This window comes from Miniopterus schreibersii, assembly GCF_964146895.1.
Source record: "Miniopterus schreibersii genome assembly, chromosome: 1".
NCBI classification, from domain to species: domain Eukaryota; kingdom Metazoa; phylum Chordata; class Mammalia; order Chiroptera; family Miniopteridae; genus Miniopterus; species Miniopterus schreibersii.
The window spans coordinates 125442034-125463465 of NC_138101.1; the positions used below are offsets into that span (position 1 = coordinate 125442034).

The 21432-nt window shown below is 44.4% G+C and overlaps 1 protein-coding gene and 1 pseudogene across 2 annotated transcripts in view; both read left to right on the top strand.

Annotated features, from left to right (window-relative positions):
- Positions 1-353: 353 nt before the first annotated feature.
- EGLN3 (egl-9 family hypoxia inducible factor 3) overlaps positions 354-21432 on the top strand; it is a 29483-nt gene continuing 8404 nt past the window's right edge. The window contains exon 1 of the mRNA XM_081144534.1: positions 354-1084. Within this exon, the coding sequence (XP_081000660.1) occupies positions 728-1084 (357 nt within the window). The 5' untranslated portion in view covers positions 354-727. The remainder of the gene's footprint in view (positions 1085-21432) is intronic.
- Positions 4966-12453, top strand: LOC308563803 (intraflagellar transport protein 70B pseudogene; annotated as a pseudogene). Its single transcript has 2 exons — positions 4966-5148; positions 10395-12453. The product of its transcript is annotated as an intraflagellar transport protein 70B pseudogene (transcript).

Below are 21432 nucleotides of genomic sequence, written 5' to 3' on the forward strand. Positions count from 1 at the left end.
GCTGACCTGGGGCAAACAACATAGGAACAGGGGGGAATAAGGGAAGGCATCAGGGAAAGCTAGAAAGAGATCACTATTTAATATACGTATCATTTGTTCCTGGGTTTATTATTTTGTTCAAAAGAATGTGGCAGTAAACTGTGCTATTAATTCCATTTATATTTGCAGAGCTGGGAGTCAGGTTTTCAAGTTCGCTCTTGGGTTTTATGCAAAACATATGCAAATCGATAGCATTCTAAAAATCCCGTCCGTTCGCCAGCTCCTCCCCTAGTCACGAACCACCACCAAGGTCTGGGGAGCGGTCGACCAGGCGGGGTGACCGGCGGGGGAGGGGCTGCCCCGGAGGCGGTCCCGGGGCGGAGCTGGGCGGGGCCCGTGACGCGCGGAGTTGGCCGGCGGCCGCGCTGGACCTCAGCCTTTTCCTAGTCTGGGGGCCGCCGCCGCACCATTGGTCGCTCCGGCGGCTCCAAAACGCGCCCTCCGACCCCTCACTGGGTCAGTCCGGTGCTGGTTCGTGGAACTTCCCACAACTCCCTCTGGTCCCTGAGCGGGATCCCTTCTTCCCAGAGTTGCGAGCAACTTTCCTGTGCCCTCGCGCGGCGGTGGCTCGGCCCGGCAGCCGCAGGTAGCTGAGCCCGGGGCCACGCCGCCCGCGCCTCGGCTGCGCGCGCGCAGGTCGCGGGGTCGGTGCGCGCTGGGGGTCCCCGAGCTCGGCTCTGCGGGCGAGATGCCCCTGGGACACGTCATGCGGCTGGATCTGGAGAAGATCGCCCTGGAGTACATCGTGCCCTGCCTGCACGAGGTCGGCTTCTGCTACCTGGACAACTTCCTGGGCGAGGTGGTGGGCGACTGCGTCCTGGAGCGCGTCAAGCAGCTGCACAGCAACGGGGTCCTGCGCGACGGCCAGCTGGCGGGGCCGCGCGCCGGCGTCTCCAAGCGCCACCTGAGGGGCGACCAGATCGCGTGGATCGGGGGCAACGAGGAGGGCTGCGAGGCCATCAGCTTCCTCCTGTCCCTCATCGACAGGCTGGTGCTGTACTGCGGGAGCCGGCTGGGCAAATACTACGTCAAGGAGAGGTCCAAGGTAGGACGCGTCGGGCGCCCCGGGGCCGGGGGCAGTCCGAGTCCGTGGTCTGTCGCCTTCGCAGGGCTACAAGCGAACTTTAGATTTTAACCGAGAAGCGAGGAAGAACTGGTTTCCCCAGCCCCAGGGAAAACCCGTGCTGAGGGACTTGGGTGTATAATTATGACCTTCTGATAACTTTGAAGTAATGGCTCAAGGGGTGGGGGGTACAAGCCGGCAAGCTGGGGCTTTTTGGTCTGGTTGTAAGACACGGAGGTTCTCAAAGGTCCACACGAGGGACAGGTGGTGTATGATTCCGAGACACACGTGAACTTATGATCTTAAATGTCTGCTTTAAAGTCAGCTAATATTTGCCCTTCATTGATTTCAAAGGGGATTCGTGTGAAAGCACTTTTAAAGAATTCTGGAGACGGTTGTGATTTTGCAATGTGGCATTTGGTTTGTGGAGCTTGGCAGGTGTGGGAAGCGGTTGCCCAGTGAAAGAGCAAAGCTCCTCTTCACGTTTGAGTGCTGCCCTTGGCTTGTTGCACCCAGGACTCTTGGATCATCTGCTTGATTGTGAAAATGCTTTCCTGGTGCTGAGCCCACACCACCACCTTCCCTTTTCTAACTTTCAGTTGATAGAAAAAACCTACTCAAAACCACCAGTTAAGTGATCAGGAGAGGGTAGTTAAGTACCTCTGGAAATAAATTATGTTTTTGTTCACAGCCAGAAGTGACTCCCTGGGTAGAAATTTATCTTGGGAACATTTCCAAGTAGATTGGCAGAAATATGGGAATGTGTAGTACCATGTACATTACTTAGAGATAGTCTAGCTACTCAGTCTTTTCTACAAATGATAGTCCAGCCTGTTTTCCAGTGGCAGTTCTGAGTGATCTGCATTTCTTTTATTGTGGACTGGACAAGGGGCACTCAGAACTTGTAGAAAACTTTTACTTTAGCACAAGGCAAAACATACTAGAGTGAGAAGGAAGGTGAACATTCACCTATGTACCATTCTTTAACCATATAGGTAGTATTTCTCATCTTAAGATTGATCCTGTGATAACATAACATTGTTGTCTCATTTGTCTCATAAGCTGAGAGGAACGCTCTTTATATAGGGCAAGTGGTGAAGACTGGAAATGTGTAGAAATGAAGGGGTTGGAGTGGGTGAATGGAGTAGAGGAGAAATAGATTGCTGTACACCTTTCAAGCTAGAATGACCTGAATAGAATATCTGAAAGCATCGTTATTAATTGCACGCAAAAAGTAAATCTTAGAAGAAAATGTTGCTTTCTAACTTTTACTTTGAATTGGGGAAAATTCAGAGTTAGCTGTACTCAGTAGAAGATTGACATTACTGTTTCTGTACTCTTCTTCCATCATTTAGGTGGTGGATAAGAAAGCTGTTTGTCTCCATCAGCCTTATTTTTGCACCTTGCCCATCAGAGAGCAGGGTGGGGAGGGGAAGGGAATGGCTAGCCTCAGTATTGCAGAGGTGCTTGTAGCTTCAACTTGGAAGAGCAGATGGCTTTTTACCAGTTTTTAAAACTTTCTTTTACACTTAGGTATTAGGAATCCCAATCCCCCACCCCCATCCCCTGCATTCTAGGAACAGAATTTGCTCTGAGGGAGGTCAGAATTAATTGGCAGAAAGAGGTCACTAACATGTTTGAATGTTAAATATTTTTATTTAGCTTTGACTTAATGAACAGTGGTAAGGTTTTAGGCTAGAATTTAACTCCACAAACTGAATGAAAAGCACTGTGTATGTCTGGCTAATGATAAAAAGATCTATAGATATGATTTTTCAATTATGGATTATCATCTGGGTAGAACAAGAAACTTTTCAGTTAACGCTTTCAGTTAACAGAATGTGACTGTGAACTGGAAAGAGAAAATTCCTCTGTTGTCCACTGAAGAGATGTCTATCTGTCCATACGTAGATTTCTGGCCTTCCTTTGGCTGTTTTGGCACAGAGCTGTTCATTCCTTCCCTTTAGAAAAATCACCTCTAGGTTGGGATAGTCCTGACCAATTAGAACCAAATGCAAACCAGGCTTGAGCAAACAATTGTCATAGTAATTTTTTTTTGTAAGTTTGATTTGCTTGTATAAAGAAGTCTCCTTAAGCCCTAGCCAGTTTGGCTCAGTGGTTGGAGCGTCGGTCCGCGGACCCCAGGGTCCCGGGTTCGATTGCAGCCAAGGGCGTGGACCTTAGTTGCAGGCTCGATCCCAGTCCCTGGTCGGCGCGAAAGTGGGAGGCAACCAGTTGACAGGACACATCCATGTTTCTCTTTCTCTCTCTCTCCCCCCCCCTCCCACCTTTCCACTCTCTCCAAAAAGCAGTAGAAAAAATATCCTCGGATGAGAATAAACAAAGAAAAGAGGTCTCCTTAGTAATGCCTATGGCCTTGGGTCTCTTGTTTGAAGTTCATTATTAAAGCATTGCAGAAGCACATTCCATTTCTACATGATTTATATTAGCTTCACCCGAACCTGACCTATTTCCTTCTCTTCCTTCAGCTGAGTACCTGACTTCGTGCTGCTTCCCAGAGTAGTGATACAGACTCAGTTTTCTTGCTGCATCTTCAAGCAGGTTTCCAGAAAAACGGAATTTTTAAAAAGCAGAACATGCAGATTTATTTTTAAAAATTATTTGTAATTTTTTATTGTGAATATTTTCAAACATATATTAATTTAGGGAGGCTAATATAATGAGCTCCCATACTCCATTTTCAACATATGCCAATACCTACGTTTATTTTTGACCAGTTGTTTTACAGGTACTTTAAATTTCTTGAGGTTATGCTTATTAGTGTATTGCTCCTAATTAAATACCTTTTTCCCCCTGGATTTTTAAAGGTCATTGAATAATGTAATAATGCCCTTTATGTCAATAAAGCAATAGCAAAGGCATTGGGAATAAAATAGGAACGTATACTGGAATTGAAATTGAAATTGTGGAAGAATATGGAAATAAATATTAAAAGGTTCCCTCCTCCCTGCCAAAAAAGTTATTACAGGCCAGAATTTATCTACCTCCACTTTGCTGGAGAAAAGTCCTAGGGTGCCCAAGACTCTGGGGGCGTGGTTTCCTATAATGCGGTACAGAAGTATGGTGCCCCCTAACTGCAAGCACGATCACTGCTTTCAGGCTATCAAAAGATTTACCTGTTACTTCCTTTTGGAGAATTTAGACCATATCCAAGATAAATACTGGTTATAATTTACTCATTTTGCTTTGGCTGCCTAGAAAATGGCTATTTTCCAGCGAACGTGTAATTTATAGAACCGAATGTGCTTCTGCTTGAAGCATCTCACCAGAGACTCGCTAGTGAGTTACTAATAATAATAACTACATTTTAATGAGTAGTTTGCTCTGTCTGGCACTTTACTAATAAGCACTTTACAAACACCGTCTGACTTAGTCTTCAGAACCACAGTCTTCAGCAAATTGAGTGATTAAATCATTTGCACAAGGTCACAAAGTCAGTGGTAAGAAGCAGTTTATCATAAAAGTTAGGGGAAAAACTCACAGACACAGACGATAGCATGGGATTCCCAGAGGGGCAGGGGGGTGGGGAGAGGTAGAAGAGTGTAAAGGGGGGATAAATGGTGATAGAAGGAGATTTGACTTGGGGTGGTGAACACACAGTACAATTTACAGATGATGTATTACAGAAATGTACGCTTGAAATCTATATAATTTTATTAACCAGTGTCACCCCAATAAAGTCAATAAAAAAAAAAATAAAAAGAAGTTAGGGGCTTAGGCTGGGGGTTGCTGACCTTGTAGCCTTAGGTGAGTTGCTCAGTTTTCACCAAGTGTAAAATGAGGGATTATAATACCTTAAAGCTTTGCAGGGAGGGAGCATTAAATAAGGTAATGCACGTAAAATGCTTAGAATTCCGAGCCTTCATAAGTGTTATAAGGCTGAAAGGGGAAGATTTGGGATTCTGACCCAGTTCTGTCCGCCTCCAGAGTTTGTGTTCCTGACTGTGATGCTCCAACTTTGCATCCTTTCAGTTATGCAGCAAGTGCTCACTCAGCACGGCTACCGCGAGGGGCGTGGGGCAGAGGTGAGCCGGCCTGATCCCTGCCTCATGGGCCTTAACATTCACTTTGACTTTTGAATTGCAGGATCCTCTAGTTCATACTCCATTAATTCTCAAGTCTAAAAAGAGAAAAAAGACAAAACCCAAACATTGAAGTGGGTCAGCTAAGTACATTTGAGGAAGAAAATGGAAGGCCATGCTAACCTTTTCCTACTGTTACTGGCAGGGAGAGGAGAGGATTTGTTAACAAGGTTGCTTGTTCGGATCCCTGGCTAGAGTAGTTCTGGATGATGGGATTATGGAGGTTGTATTGTGAACAGAGAGATGAGTCCTCCCCTGGAAGCAATGCAGAGAAGTGATGAAACAGCAATAAGTTATGAATAAAAGAAAATGTGAAGTGGTGGGCTTGTTCCTTTGCTGTTTAGCAGTAACAGTTTTGGCCTACCCTTCTCATGTGATGTCAGGAATATCCATTACTCGGTGGAGCTTTTCAAGGTTGCAAACTGCTTTAAGCAAAAATGAGATAATGTACTTCGAAGATCAGGATCTCTCTCAGGACCCAAGTGCCGGAAATGCAGTCACGGTTCACAGAAGACTGGAGCCAATCAACTACGAACCAGAAAGTCCTTAACACCCAGGACAGCTGGCGTGTTAGTTCTTCCTCTGGCGCTTTATGGCCTCCGTCTTTGCTTCTCTGCTCCTGCCCTTTATTTCTTCTCTCTCTACTTTCTGTCCAGCTTTTTCTGCTTTTCCATGCATGTGGCTCAAAATGGCTCCCCCACAGTGGCCACCTCAGCCTCAGTTTGAGATCAACAGACACTTGACTAACATTCTAGAATCTTCTTTTCATTGCCTTGGAGAAAGTTTGATGGTCTTGCCTTGGCTCAGGGGACCCGTCAGCCTGGGTTGGGGGTGATAGTGGGCATGGGGAATCATATATCACAAATGTGGATGCCTGGACCTATGGGAAGTGCAGTTCTTAAAGCATGGGGTTTGAGGACTAGACACCATAAACAGTGTCTCTGCAATTAACATCTTAAAAATCTGTCTGTGAATAAGGTATTTTAGAGGGAGGAGGCACTGAGTTTGAAACACTGGAACATTTTTCTGCAAGGTTGTGAGGGATTCCTATAAAAGGTTTTGTATTTAAAAATATCTTAGCTCTTGGAGGAAGGAAATTAATCCAAGAAAATAATTTACAGAATACAGCCTTAGTGACAGTGAAGCCAGTTTCTCCATTGGGTGGTTTCATAACGTTTTTTGTCTGTTTTGTTGAATAATACATGGGAACAAAGAAAAGAAGATAGGTGTGGTGTGCGTATGTTTGTGTGTGCGTCTACTTTATAATTTCTTTTGTTCAATTTTGGGCCACTGGCCACTCAACCACAACTTTATCTACTTGCAGTGCAGTGGGAAGTCAGGGGGTATTGATTTAATTTATTCATTGACAAACTGTTAAACGTCTTGTACTGTGGGAAACCTGTAAGTGGATGGGGGAAGGGAAGTGAAAAGTGATTATAAAACCACCTAAAGAAGTTGCAAGTTGAGCGTAGTGAAATAGTTGTCACCAACTTTGCTTTCTCTTTTTCTCTTTTCAATTAAACAGTGCACTTTTACACTGATGAGGCATTTTTGTTTCTCTTCTTCAGGCTTTCTCCAATTTTCCTATTTAAAATTAAGTGATCAAAATTAGTGACCAGAACTGTACAGGACTTTAATGATACAGATTTTACAGCTGAATCGTTCCGCAGTTTTTATATCTGAAGAGATGAGTTCTTGCACAAGCTCTTGAGAAGGGATTGGGGTGGGTCTTGGGCCTAAGCAAAGGTGCTTTAATAGGGGCTAGCCTGGCTGGGGTCACTCCGTAAGTCAGGTGGAGTGGGAGATGGGGTCGGTAGGTTAATTCAGCTGCATCAGTGTTTTATTTGAGAATTTCAAATATAATTCTAATTTAAAATTGACAAACATCCTTTCATGGAATTATATAAGTCTGTTTGTGCATTCGACTTTTGGGTGTCATGAATTATTTCCTTTTCTGACGTCACTCAGCCCAAAGCAATTTTGTAAAGTCTTTCCCGATTCCTGACTCTGGCTAGAAAAATGTCAGGTTTTATAAATAACAAGCAGCCTTGCATGTTACAGCTCCATTCTGAAAGCTGTAACGTTTGGAAGACTTCGCTGATGATGCTTACAGGTGGAGGTGGGGTTTGTCCCAAATGAGCAGAGCACCTCTGAGAAACATCTCTGAGCACCCCAGCGTCCTGCATTTCATTAGAAAGCTCAGAGGTGCATCTCACCTGTGGCTGCCTCTGTGCTCAGTTTGGCAAGACCTCTCTGCTTTTGACTCATTTTTGCAGCCTCAGGTAAATTAAGTCACATTTTGACCTGTGCCTACTGAATACTAAGGAGCAGCTTGCAGGTTCACACTATGGAGAAGGTTATTAATTCTTTGTTACTTATTACAGCAACAGACTTGATAATTCCTTTATAGCAGCACTTTGTAGCTGTTAACTAGTATTGCTCCAAGAAATGGGTGTCATTTTTCTGTAGTGTTTGTCAATGCACATGTTCTGACAGTAACGATAGTTCAGAATTATTCTGCTGGGAGACTGCCAGGGGTGCCCAGCGGGTAGCTGAATCCAGAGGCCCTGGAATTGTAAATGCGACAGACGAGTCATTTTATGATGCCAGACTAAGGAATTCGGCTTTGGCAGATTACCAGGAGCCGTTGATTTGGCTCAGATTCAGAGCTATGTTTCCATTTGCCAAGTGAGATTAGTTAGCTTGGTTCACAATACTTAGAATTTGTACCCCGCTTCCCTCGATTATTTCTATCTTAAACCAGTATGGCACTTACTTTAATTTTGTGTCTGCTTTTGATATTGGGATTTGTGGATGAGTTCCTATTTTTGTTTTTGGTGAGCTGGTAGTGACTATTCTATTTTTCATCCCCTGCCCCAAACCAGTGCCAGCCTTACCGACATGTGGGTTTGCAGTTGTATAATGCAGGCTTTCAGATCTTGTGCTGGATTCATTCTGTACCTACTTACTGAGGGTCCTTCATGGTCAGTACAATGTCAATACCTCCTTAAGTCAAGACAGTTTTTGATTCTTTAGGCGATACAATGATCAACATTTCTCAATTTCTGGAGTAAATGTATCAATTTCATTAAATATTGTTTTCCTTCCAAAATGAGGCCAAAATACTATTATCATATGAAATAATTTCAAAATACAAAGAATAAAAAATACGACAGTAGTCTTATTTGCCAGTGGGAAGAAGACAAAATGAAAAGCTCAGTTCCAGGCGTCAGTGACATCTATTTTTGATTCTCTAGGGGAACTTGAAGTTGTTCTGAGGTGTTTAGGACAGCACTCGTCTATTTGAGTATTGCTTGGAAGTAGTAAAGATACACTGTTTTAAACAGTCTGAACATCTTTTGGAGCTTGCTCTGTGTTCTCCAGACACAACAAGAATCTCCCTGTGCCCCTCCCTCCATTTCCCATTCACAGTTCTCATCTATCTAGTCAAACCTGAGGGACTATTACTCAGAAATCTCAATACCCCACACAAAATTGACAGTGAGTCTTCTTGTTTTGTTTTGTTTGTTTTTTGGATGGCTTTTTTCCTATTCATGTTGTTTTGCAGGTTAATTTGAGTGATTGGAGTAGATAAATAAAACCTTTTTACAACACAAAATATTGCAGATTCGGGCAGGAACGTGCAATATTAATGGTCAAAGTTTGGCCTACTTTGTGCTAGTTGGCTTTTTCATTTCTTTGTATTTTAGATTTACTATGGAACCTCAAGTTCTGTCTCTTTTTTAAACTAAATTTTGTTTTGCTTTCATAGTAGAAATCCTCGAGGAGGAAAGTATTTTGAAGAGACTTAGTTTAATCATAAATCACCTCCCTTTTGTTTTCATTCTCCCTGTAATCCATTTTCATGTGCTTTTGTCGGAGTATAAATAGCCCCAAACCCATCTCTCATCCTGCGGTCTCCATGCTTAAAACTCCCAACCTTGCTTTGTCCCCATTGTCTACTGCACATGCTGTGCGCTTCCTAGTGTGCCATTTGAGGCCCTCCACATCTGACCCCATGTGACCCCCGTGACCCCACTGACCTTTCTGCACTTAATCTCCTGCTCACCGCTTTCCTTCTCTCCCAACCCCTGAAATGCCAGGAGCTGATTTGCCAGGCATACTGAGCTTTCCCATGGTCTTCTCTTCAAAATCCATCTCCGTGCCTTCCTTCTCCATGAAGTCCTCCCTTCTGCTCCCTAGAATTCTGTGGGTGGCTCAGTCCAGGCTGCCCCTGGGCATTTATTTCTTTGGCTGCTTACCCCAGTCCCACATTTACTTACAAATTCCTTTAAGGCAGACATTATTAAGCTTAATATATACTTTTAGTGCCTTGAGCAGCCCTTTATAATTCATAGGTGCTTGTTGACTTAATTTCATGTTCAAAAGGAACTTTGATTTCAAAGGACGTCAGATGTCAAAAAGAAAAAAAAAAGGCTTTGCGGCATGGTCCCTAATTTTATGTCAAAGTGTTTAAATATTTTATTACATTAACATGCTACGAGGGACTGTAGCTTTGTGAGGCTTTTCCCTCGGCCCTGGAATTCCATGCTTGGCCCCGGAGAGCCCCCCGGACCTGGCAGCTCGTTCGTGCGGGTCCGGTTCCGAGAAGCGCGAGAAGCCCGTGGACCACGAGGCCGGAGGCCTGGCGTCTGGGCCCCGCGCAGCGCCTGGAGGGCGGCATCGCAGAACCGCAATGTCCGCTTCTTTAGAGAAGCGTTTGACTTTTATATTTATATTTTAAGTTAATTTAGTCGGGACCTACTACTGCTCCCTAGGATGGACCTTTTGCATTTTATTTCGTCTCATTGTGATCTTGGGCGAGCCCGTTCTCTGAGCCTGACTTTTATTATATGGATACAGTAATAAATACGTACGTCCAGGATTATAAGGAATTAAATGGAAAGTGAGACTAGGACTTCCTTGGAGGCGGTTCCTCTCCCCTCCCGAACGAACCGCACTCACGTTCTTGGCCTTCGGGGGTGAGACCAAATATGGAGACTCTCGCATTAGTGACTTCTTTCCGGTCCTAATACGGTCCTTCCGCGAAACGTAACTTCGCCAAACGTAACTTCGTAACTTCGGGAAACGTAACTTCGTAACTTCGCGAAACGTAACTTCGCGAAACGTAACTTCGCGAAACGTAACTTCGCGAAACGTAACTTCGTAAATTCGGGAACGCGGAAAAGCACCACAACAAAAAACCCCCAAAACATTCTTTACGGGTTTCCGGTTCCGGTTGTTTTGTTGCCTGGGTAACCGGGACGCACCGCCACCGAGGCCATGGCGGCGCCGGGTGCTGCGCAGGTCCCCGCCGGGAGCTCGCCGCGGTGGCTCGCGGGCTCCTCGGGATCCTCGGGATCCACGGGCTCCTCGGGACCCGCGGGCTCCTCGGGCTCCCGCTGCAGAGGCGGCGCGGCCGCGGGCCTGGCCTGGCGCGGCCGGGCTGCTGCTGCCCCCGCAGGAGCTCGCAGGAGCAGCGAGCCAGCCGCACGGCGGGGCAGTACCGCCTCCATGCGGCCCAGGCCCTGCACAAGGCCTGCCTTTATCCGGAGGCCACCGGGCCGCCTTCCTCCTCTCGGACGACCTCAGCTATCCCAGCCGGGCCGTCGGTCCGCAGGCTGCTGTGAAGTACAGCGAGGGCGATCTTCCCGGGGCCAGGAGCCCGGGGGAGCAGCTACTGAGTGGGGAAGGGGGAGAAGTCGGGGTGAGGTCCCCCCGGGCTGCTTGCGCTCCAAGGAGGGCCGGTGTCAAGCTGCATGTTCCAAGCTCTTCTAGCCCTGTAGGCCTCGGGCCACTGGCCGGACCTTCCTTACTATCTGGCTTTGGCCCAGTGCAGCCGCTGGCAGCGTGCCTCTGTTCTGAAGCATATCGCTGACATTGTTGAGCGTGCCATCGCCAGCACCCAGAGCTCAGGGTGGGCGTGACCACGGAGGGCGTTGATGGTCTTTGATGTTCCCAGTGTTGGCAACACTTTAGTCCAGCGCTAGACTGCGCTGGTGGGAGCCTTCAACCTCAAGGCAGCCATGGAACACCAGCTGAGCAACTGTAAGGCATCCCAGGAAACCCTCACTGACCTGCCACCTAGGGCAGAGGAAGAGTCAGACCCTGTGACCCTGCACAACCAGGCGCTAATGAACATGGGTGCCAGGCCTGCAGAAGGGTTTGCAAAGCTACAGTTTTTGCGCCAACAGAACCCCTTTCCTGCAGAGACCTTTGGCAACCTGTTGCTGCTCTACTGAAAATATGAGTATGTTGATCTAGCAGCAGATGTCCTGGCTGAGAATGCCAACTTGACTTACGAGTTCCTCACACCCTATCTCTGTGACTTCTTGGATGCCATGATCACTTGCCAGACAGCTCCTGAAGAAGTTTTTATTAAGCTTGATGGACTAGCAGGGATGCTGACGGAGCAGCTTTGGAAACTCACCATGCAAGTACAGGAAGCAAGACACAATGGAGGTGATGAAGCTCTCAAGAAGGCAGTGAATGAACATGATGACATCCTGAAGGAGAAGTATATTCCGTATTGGTGGCTCAGGCAAAAATCTACTGGAACCTTGAAAATTATTCACTGGTAGAAAACATCTTTTGCAGATCTGTGGAATTCTGCAGTGACCATAATGTGTGGAAGTTGAATGTGGCTCATGTTCTGTTCAGGCAGGAAAACAAATACAAAGAAGCCATTGGTTTTTATGAGCCCATAGTCAAGAAGCATTATAACAACATCCTGAATGTAGCGCTGTTGTATTGGCTAAGCTCTGTGTTTCACATATTATGACAAGTCAAAATAAAGAAGCTGAAGCGTTAATGAGGGAGATTGACAAAGAGGAAGAGCAGCTCCCCTATGATGACCCGGATAAGAAAACTTACCATTTCTGCACTGTGAACTTGGTGATAGGGGCACTTTACTGTGCCAAAGGAAATTATGACTTTGGGATTTCTCGAGTTATCAAAAGCTTGGAACCGTATAATAAAAACCTGGGAAGTGATACCTGGTATTATGCCAAAAGATGCTTCTTGTCCTTATTAGAGAACATGTCAAAGCACACAATCATGCTTCGTGATAGTGTTTCTCAAGAATGTGTCCAGTTTCTAGAACACTGTGAACTTTACGGCAGGAACGTGCCTTTCATGGTTGAACAACCCCTAGAGGAAGAAAGAATGCATATTGGAAAGAATACAGTACTGTATGAATCCACACAGTTAAAAGCTTTGATTTATGAGATTATAGGATGGAATGTGTAGTCATGTCGGATAATGGCTTATATCATAATAGCTTTATTTTGTACTGTTTTATTTGTATTTAGCCATTGGCATCTTTACGTCATTACATGTTGAACTTTGTACACTTTACAAATATAATAAAAATAATTTGATTAAAAAGAAGAGGAAGTAAGACTAAATTTTCATCTGAGAGGGCAAATAGGTGCTTTCAGTGCCTCTCATTAGATTCCCAAAGAGGCTGACTCTACCAACAGTCACACCCCAGGGAGGATGATAGCCATGACAGTAATCCTCAGAAATGTGACAGAGGCACAATCAGAATGTTTCCTGCCAGCCTGAGGAGTCACACTGCTGAGCCTGTGCCAGAAGCTGCCCTAGGAATTCCTCTCCCTTCCTGCTCTACCCACCTGTTCCCCAAATTAATATTGCAGCTGACTCATTCCCCTTTACCTTTTATCATTTAAGGTGAGGCATTGCCCCAGAACTCTTGGTTTTGCCACAAAATAGCCGTGGTTCTCAAAGTGTGGTTGTCAGCATGACCTGGAAACTTGCTGTAAATTCACATTCTTGGGCTTCTCCCCAAATCCAGTGAAACAGAAACTCACAAGTCCTCCAGGTGGTTCTCCTCCATGTTAACGTTTGAGAACCACCGAGTAAAATTAATAAGAGGAGCTAAATGGGGATGGTGCTGTGTCTTCCTACAGTTTGTCTACTGCAGAGAAAATCAGAGTTCAGTTAGTTGATCAGGGTTGAGCTTATTTATTGCCGAAACTAAAAAATGCATGTGTTTTTAGTTCATTTGGGATTTTTTGTTGTTGTTGAAAAACACTACCCCACATTAATGTGTTAAGTGTACACAAACACACAATTTGTTCTAGTTTCATATCAATAAAGTTAATTTTCCAGAACCAGAATTGGAGTGGAATTTGGAACTGATTCTCTCCTGTTGCCTTGAGTGGAGGGGTAAAGTCTTTGCTAATGACTGAAGAGTATTGCTTCTCTATGCGTATCTAACAGCCCTGCAAGGAGTGTGGGCTGAAGGCACCAGGAAGAGATGCAGTGATTCTGAGTGAACACAAACTGGAAAATAGAGTCCTGTGAGCAAATGATTCTCTCTGCATTGAGCATCTAGTACGTGCTAACTGTGAACACTACACAGAAGCTGAAGGTGGTTTCTGGTCCTCCTGGGGAAGACGGCCGCCTTCGGGAGGCCCCAGAAAGCTGAGGGGTGGGGTGGGGGCTGACAAATGAATCAAAGTAATGGCTAGGAAGAGGTTGAAAAGTATCACTTACCTTTTCCTACTTCTGCATGGAGGACTTTGACTTCCCTGTTAAGGATTTGAGCCTTTATTTGGAAAGCCACAAGAATCACCTGAGAATCCTTTGTTGCATTATCTTGAAGGAAGACAATTTCAGTCATGGTCACTCTGGAAAGAAATAGTAGCACCTATTTGAGTTAACAAATTTTTTTTTAATTCTCACCCAAGGGTATGCTTATTGGTGAGAGAGAGAGAGAGGGAGAGAAAGAGAAACATCAATTTGGGGGACAGCATTGATTGGTTGCCTTCCCTATGTGCCCTGACTGGGATTGAACCCACAACCTAGGTATGTGCCCTAACCGGGAATCAAACCCACAACCCTTCGGCACACAGGACAACACCCCAACCCACTGAGCCACACCATCCAGGGCCAGGTAACAATTCTTTCCTGATATTTTAGAAGCAGCTTTTAGTGGTGGAGAGACCATGCTTAAGTCTATAATGTCCCTCAAATTATTTTTTGTGTCTGACTCTCAGTTTCTATGTTTGTAAAATGGAGTTTGTATCTATCTTGGAGGAACATGGGGACATTTAAATTAACCATCCCTGCCCCCAAAACTCAGAGGCAAGGCACATCTTTATTTCTAGTCCCCTCACTGCTCTCCAGAATACTTTATATGTTTCTCTCAGGAGATCTTTTGACTTTGTACCCCTCTAAGAGGCCTTCTGGATCTCACCCCTCCTGAAAGCCACAGTGGGTCTGTATCCATTGTATTCTAATTAATGTAATTTTAGCAAGTTCTGTATTCAGTGAATGCTAATTAATATGGTAGTAGAGAGTTAAGATGTCTACTAAACAAGTTTTGTACAGGAATGAGGAAAATTTATCCCATCCCTTGTCTTTCCAAGGGAAGCACACTTTTGTATTTACTTAAAATTTTTTTTAAAAATAATGTTTTTATTGATTTCAGAGAGAGGAAGGGAGAGGGAAAGGGAGATAGAAACATCAGTGATGAGTCATTGATCAGCTGCCTCCTGCACACCCCCTACTGGGGCTCGAGCCCACAACCTGGGCATGCGCCCTGAATGGGAATCGAACCATGACCTCTGGGTTCATGGGTCCATGCTCAACCACTGAGCCACACAGGCTGGGTTAAATTTTTTTCTTAATTGGTAATTTATCTTCTGACCTTGAAAAGAGTCTGAAATCCTTGTCTGCTGTTGACCTGAGCTAATAAAGAAATGTCCTAGAGAGGCTGCTTTCCTTCCATTGAACCTGGTGGGGGCAGAGCAGCCTGGGGATAAGACTTGAGCGGACTTGACCAAATGTGTGTGAAGTAAATATGGGCCCTGCAGGGGCTACAGAGAGTACACAGTGGGATAGCTCTTGCTCTGCAGTGTAAGTAAACGAAGCAAAGACAACTTGGACAACTAGTGCTTTGCCACAGGATTCAGTGTCAATTTCCTTTGCTTTTTGCTTTTGCTACCCCCCCAACCCTTGCCCCCCGAGCTTTTAGTTCACAGACTCAATTCCAAGCACACTCATTTTCCATATTTTTGTTATTTTTTTTAATTTTGTGATTTTCTATCATTATGGAAAGGATGATAGGCTAGGGTGAGAGGGAGTCAAATACTTCAAGTAGAACTAAAGATCTTAGTTCCCTCAAAAATGGGATGAATTGGTTAATGTTAGAGATTAGATAAGCCTCCCTAATAGAGTATGACTTGTTTATTAAGTCCTCCCACTCTGCAGCCAGACTGACTGTTAGAAAAGACAAGTTACCTAACTTCCCTCTGCCTCAGTTTCCTCATCTGTAAAGTGGAGGCAGTAATGGTTCCTACCCCCTGGGGTTACAATGGATACTGAATGTGAAGTGCTTTTGTGAAGCACATAGACCAGTGGCAGGCACGGAGTAAGCACTATACAAATGTTTGTTCAATAAATAAATATGCCTACTGAATTTCATCAGTTCTAATTCTAACTGATTTTCTGTGTGTCATTTCTTTCATTCAGCAGATATATTTTTCCAAGTGCTGAAATGCAAATATAAATATAAGATTTGATTTTCTAGAAAGTTCTTTACCTTATTTTTTCTAGCGTAGTTGCAGTGTTCAAGTTAATAGTCTTAAATCCATTGAGAATTGCAGGTAAAGTGTTTTCCTGGTTTCTCTTAAAAATATTGCTTCCAGGCATATTTCAGGACATCTTTTGATTGGTAACTGTATTTTTTGTAGATTACCCATTAATAAAATCTTGTCTTACCATTTATATTTAAGTTATCAGATTCCCTAAAATATTTTAGGATTTGTTTCAGATGTGAATTTAAAGACAACCATATTCTGAGAATCCTATAGTCACAAACATTCTTTCTGTTACACTTGGAGCCTTTAGAGAGCTACAGGTAAAGTTTTATTTTTCAGATAAGGCTTTCTCACATCAAAGGAAGTTAAATATTGTGACTGACTCCCTATCCTCATGTAGCCTCAAGAATTACTCATGAATTTGTTTTTCTATAGAAAGATAACTTCTAGGTCCATATGATCACTTTCAGGGTTAATGACTTCTGAGAAGTGTGCAGTGTGACTCATGCAGATGACTGCTGCTCCCTCCCCCCCCAAAAAACCAGGAAATTAAATGAGATGATACGTGTAAAGTGCCACCCTAAAGTGCCACCTGGCTACATGGGTCCTCAGGAAATGGCAGCTGACCCGATTTTGGGAGAGGTCTCAGAATGGGTGTGGTTAAATGCCCCTCTTAATGTCCTTAACTCTGAGCCTGGCTGACTTTTACTGATTTCATAATTGTAAGGAAGTCCTTACTCAAAACATTTCTCTGGTGGCTGGGGTAGTGACAGGGGGAGGAGGATTGCTCTCCTGTGCTTGTTCTCTCTGCGGTCCCTGGCGCTGTGCTCGGGTGTGGGCTGGCTGCCACCCTCACGCAGCGCACGTAGCCCTGTCACTCAGCAGTCACCCTGCTGGCCGAGAGCCAGGCCGCCTGGGGAAGGGCTGCCTTCCCAAACCCAAGCAGCCTGTATTGATATGTGGATGTTCCTCGGCCTATTTACTGTGCTTAATTGCAGGGCTTTGGCTGAATCCCCTCCAAGAGGAGGAATTAACCACAATTCAGGGAGGAATGAGAATAGTCTCTTAAATTCCTGGCCTCTCAGGGAGCTTCAGTGACTTCTTGGGGAAAGGCGATTCACTTAAGTTCATGCACAAAGTGCAGGATCCCCTGGAATAGAATCTTGATCTAGAACAGCTAGACTTTGCAGGCTGTGAGTCCTCTGAGATCCTGTGTGTATGTGCGCACATTTCCAGGGGTGGGGTGGGGGTGGGGGCCCAGCTCTTTAATGTAAAAATCTCATGGCACTATTTTCACTGAGCTAGGAGAACTAAATAGAAGGTTCTGGAGTCTTGGCAATTGTTGATGGTTGCTCAGATGATCCTGAATCTAGGACTGAGTTCATAGGAGAGTCCAACAAGGGCACTGGTGAGAAGGGCTACCTGGGGACAGGTTTCAAGTGAAGATAGTACATTCCCTGCTCAGGATGCTCTGGCCCGACCAGGAGGGGCTGGGAGACCCATCTCCCCAGAGCCACTGGAAGTTGGTTATAACGCCTCACTTTTCATTTTCAGAATTACTGAAGTTGCTGCATTACAATAAAATTCAGGTATGGGGTCATGATGATTATTGCTCTAAATTGGAGGTGAGGTTATGTGTGTCAAGCAGTGTTCTGGGTGTGTAGGTTCAGAGGAGTTTTTAGGGTGGATGGTAAGGCAGGGGTAGTTCTCAGTGTCGAAACAAAACAGTAGAAAATATTTCAATGCGTCACTTAAGGTTTATTGAAAGGATTACAGTAAGTCCTTAATGTCTTCAATAGGTTCTGCGGCTTTAAACGAAACTATGTATAATGAAACCAATTTTACCATAGGCTCATTAATATAAACACATTTTTACGTTCCTGCGGCATCTCATCAATGTTATCACAAAACGAGGTTATTCAGGCACCTGCTGTGCTTACCTGGCAGACACTGGACTGCTGTCTGAATCTCCGGAGCTGTCCGGCCAGGTGCTGAAACGTTGGCAAGGGGAACGTGGGGACTGGGCGCAGCTCATGTTGTGCCCGTCGAGAGCATATTTCCCATTTCCTCCTCATTTTGTTACATTAATCTTTAACTGGAGGCGCTAGGAGGAAGGAAATAGCTAGGCCTCTCCTAACCAACAAGATAGCTGACAAACAAGATGCCGAGATAACTAATGACAGTTTGCAAAAAAGCGCCTACATTATGTACAGCTAATTTCTTTATGCCAATCTGGATGACGTTAGCATGAGTATAAAAGATCCTAATGCACTTTTTAAGCCGATGCGTTGTTTGTTACCCTCCTGAGAGATTACTTTTTTGTTCAGCTTCCTACAAAGGAGGGGACTGGCAGCGATGTGAACTGTTTAATGACATTTTCTTGAAACTCTTGGGGAAAGAGTTGTCATTATCTTGTGAAGATGCCTTGTGAATGTTGTACTGTAGTAATGTAATTTAAGTGACAGCGGTGGGTCCCATGAGGTGTCTTTGAACGAGGAGGACGGGAGAAGACTCGCAGTAACCCCAGTTTGCTTTCCGCGGCCCCTGGATTTAAGTTGCTTCCCCTTGCAGAGGAGTTTTGGGGTTCTCTTCTCTCACACCTTGTCACAGCCAAATGGAGAAGAATGGAAAATGACATTTAGGCTTAGTTTATCTTTAGGTTGTTTTAGAGAGCAAAACTTGCAAAGATCATGCGTCTTCCAGTTTTTCTCTCACGCCAGCCTTTCTGTGGTGTGCCTGCATATAGCACTTTGAATACGTCAAGATTTTTTTATTTTTGGTTTTCTTTTAAAATAGGGAAATTTCAGTTTTAGAGCTGCTCCTAGCACATGCCATGCCTTTGTTTGAATTGTTAACAGCCCTCTCTCCCCCAGTGAATTAGCAATGGGGCCCCTTCAGGCGCCTTTCCTTTATGAATATAGGACATAAAGTGTACAACCACACGGCTGCCCTGCTCACTGTCCACATGAAATGTATGTGTTAAAATATGTGCTGAACACAAAGCATCCAGAAAAATGACCCCAGGAGTATGACCTTTAGCACCTCCACCCGCAGCTGACTAGAAACATTGGCAAGTTTGTCACCTAGGCTTTTGTCATCCAAATATAAATTAGATCCATTTCTGGCCAGAAAACTTCAGCTATTACGTGCTCCACTACGATGAGTTGCTTGGCTGGTTTTACAAGCTAAAGAAGGTGCATAGTTTTGTGTGTTTCTTCTCAACTCTTTCCACATGTAATTCTCCATGTAGTTAGTGCCTTTTGGTGGAGAAGGAAGGATCCTGGGTCCCCTTCACTTTGGACACGGGGAGGGACTTGAGGGGAGGGAGGTATGGAGGAGGCATGTGGAATGTGGATGGCACTGAAGGGTGAGGCTGTGCCTTTGAACAGCAAACCTCTGAATCAGGTGAAGAGAGAAGGGAAGGTGCCCACTTATAGCCCAGGAGCTAATGCAGGGTGGCTCGATTTCTTAGGAGATCTCAGACAGTGATCTCAAAATATAGGATGATATATATTTTTGTGGCCCTAATTTAAAAATTGGCATAAAAATATTCAGGAGCATTTATCCACAAATCCAGTTTGGTTGTCTGCTACTAGCCTAAAACCTGAGGATTTTGTAATACTGGGCCCTCATTGCAAATGAGGGGAAATTCCCTGGTGTAGGTAACACAGCATGCACCCCAGAGTTCTGGCACATACATATATACATGATTGGCTTCAATTATTTATGTTACTCACAAGCTCCAAAATCTATTTGAGTTTGCCAGCCCTGGATTTGAAGCTACGAAGCCCTTAAGTAGAATCAGATCCCTGATGGGGAAGACATGCTGAAACCCCAGTTGAGGGGAACAGAAACATGTATATTATCAGCTTGAAATATAGCTAACATTAAGTAGCATTAGGAGTATCTTCTTCAGTCCTCATAAACCCATTTTACAGATGAGAAAACAGATATAAAGAGGTTATATATAGGTTATTTTGTACTTAGGTTGCATTTTATTCAAAGTATGCTGTGTTCAAGACCATTCATAATTCAAAACAAATCCTTACAAAGATTGGCTGGTATTTCTGCATAGCAGTTAGATGGGTGTTAGCATTTGGCAGTGGACCAAAGCACCAGTTTAAAGGTCACTCAGCCAGCCAGCTTTGAAATTATGCTATGTTTTGACACATTTTAAAAAATGGATTCCCATTTATTACAAATTTTGCAAATAAAGTGAGATTGATTAATAATTTCAATTCGCTGATCTAAAATTTATGTAAAATGCCACTTTACTATAACTTTTTCAAGATCACATCAAACTACTGAATCTGACTCCAATGTCATGAGTGATGTAAAATACATTTCTATAAAAATCTGTGTTGTTGATTGGTATTAGAGAAGTAGTGAGCCTAACTGGAGGCTGGGGTGGAGAAGATACACCCTCTTGCTACTCAGGGGTCTAAAATGATCATCAGTGCTGAATGGACAGTGGAGGTCACCGATGCCAATTTTTTGAAATGGTTTTTTTCGTGCAATCAAGCTGTAGTTGGTTTCAATCAAGAACACTCTAGGCATTGGAATGGAAATCCTGGACTTGCATTTTTCAACTTTACCTTTGGGATTGATGAGATCTATTTTTTTATGAAGTCAGCTTACCGATAACCCTAATAGAACAACTGTTTTCTTTTCCGCTTGTAGCATTTGGGGAGCACATTTTGTTACTTGTATTTGGCTGTTCAAGTTTATATATATGTGTACATCTTCAAAGAATACATACACATTTCCTGCCTGAACGTGGCCGCCTCAGTGTCTAGAGTACATTTCTTTGGTCTGGAGCCAGCCTGGGAGCCAGGGAGGGATTCATCCCTCGGCTCATTTTCCTTTGGCTACAGAGCTGTGGAGAGGCCTCCGAGGATGGTGGGAGGGGGTCCACACTGGGGTCAGAGGAAGGAATGGTGAATGCATAAGGGGACATGTGGATTTATGCGCACATCCAACAATAGAACTGTAAGACTATGTTGTATACGCTTTTGTAGATTACACTGACGTTTCAAATATTAATCCAGTCAGGAAGTTTTGGCAAATACAAAGTCTTTAATAAATGAGACATCTTCCTGATCTGTGTCAGTGTCATTGCTTGGCCTATTTGTCACATTATAATTAAAGTGTTTTGGCCCTGTTGTTCTGAAGCACTCTCCCCCTTTATACAACCTAAATCCCTTTCAGGGCTTGATGAGGTTTAGATAGCAACTCAATTGACCCAATCAGTTTCCAGGGTTTGTTCCTTGCCTCGTGCACAAATTGGCACAGAAATGAGTGACTCGTTAATGTCGTGATCCTTGCATCTGAGCACGTGCTAAGCCTCCTTGTTTTATAATGTGCCAAAGACCAGCAAATAGCTGGGAATGTGCCCAAGCCAAGGCCCATGTCCTATGGCTGTTGTCCAGAAAACACTGATAAAATTGACGGTATGGAGTTTCAACAGGCCCACTGAGGCCCACAGTGATTTCCTTGCATTGTTTCTAACTTGATGCAGTGGCTTCAGGAACCAGGAGAAAGGGTGAAGATTCACTCTGGCCAGAGAAATCCTCTCTGTTCCTCTCCTTTGAGCAATCAGATACTTTGCTGACACTTAGAGGTTTTGTCCAACTGGTAAGTCCCCTGGAATGTGCTAGCT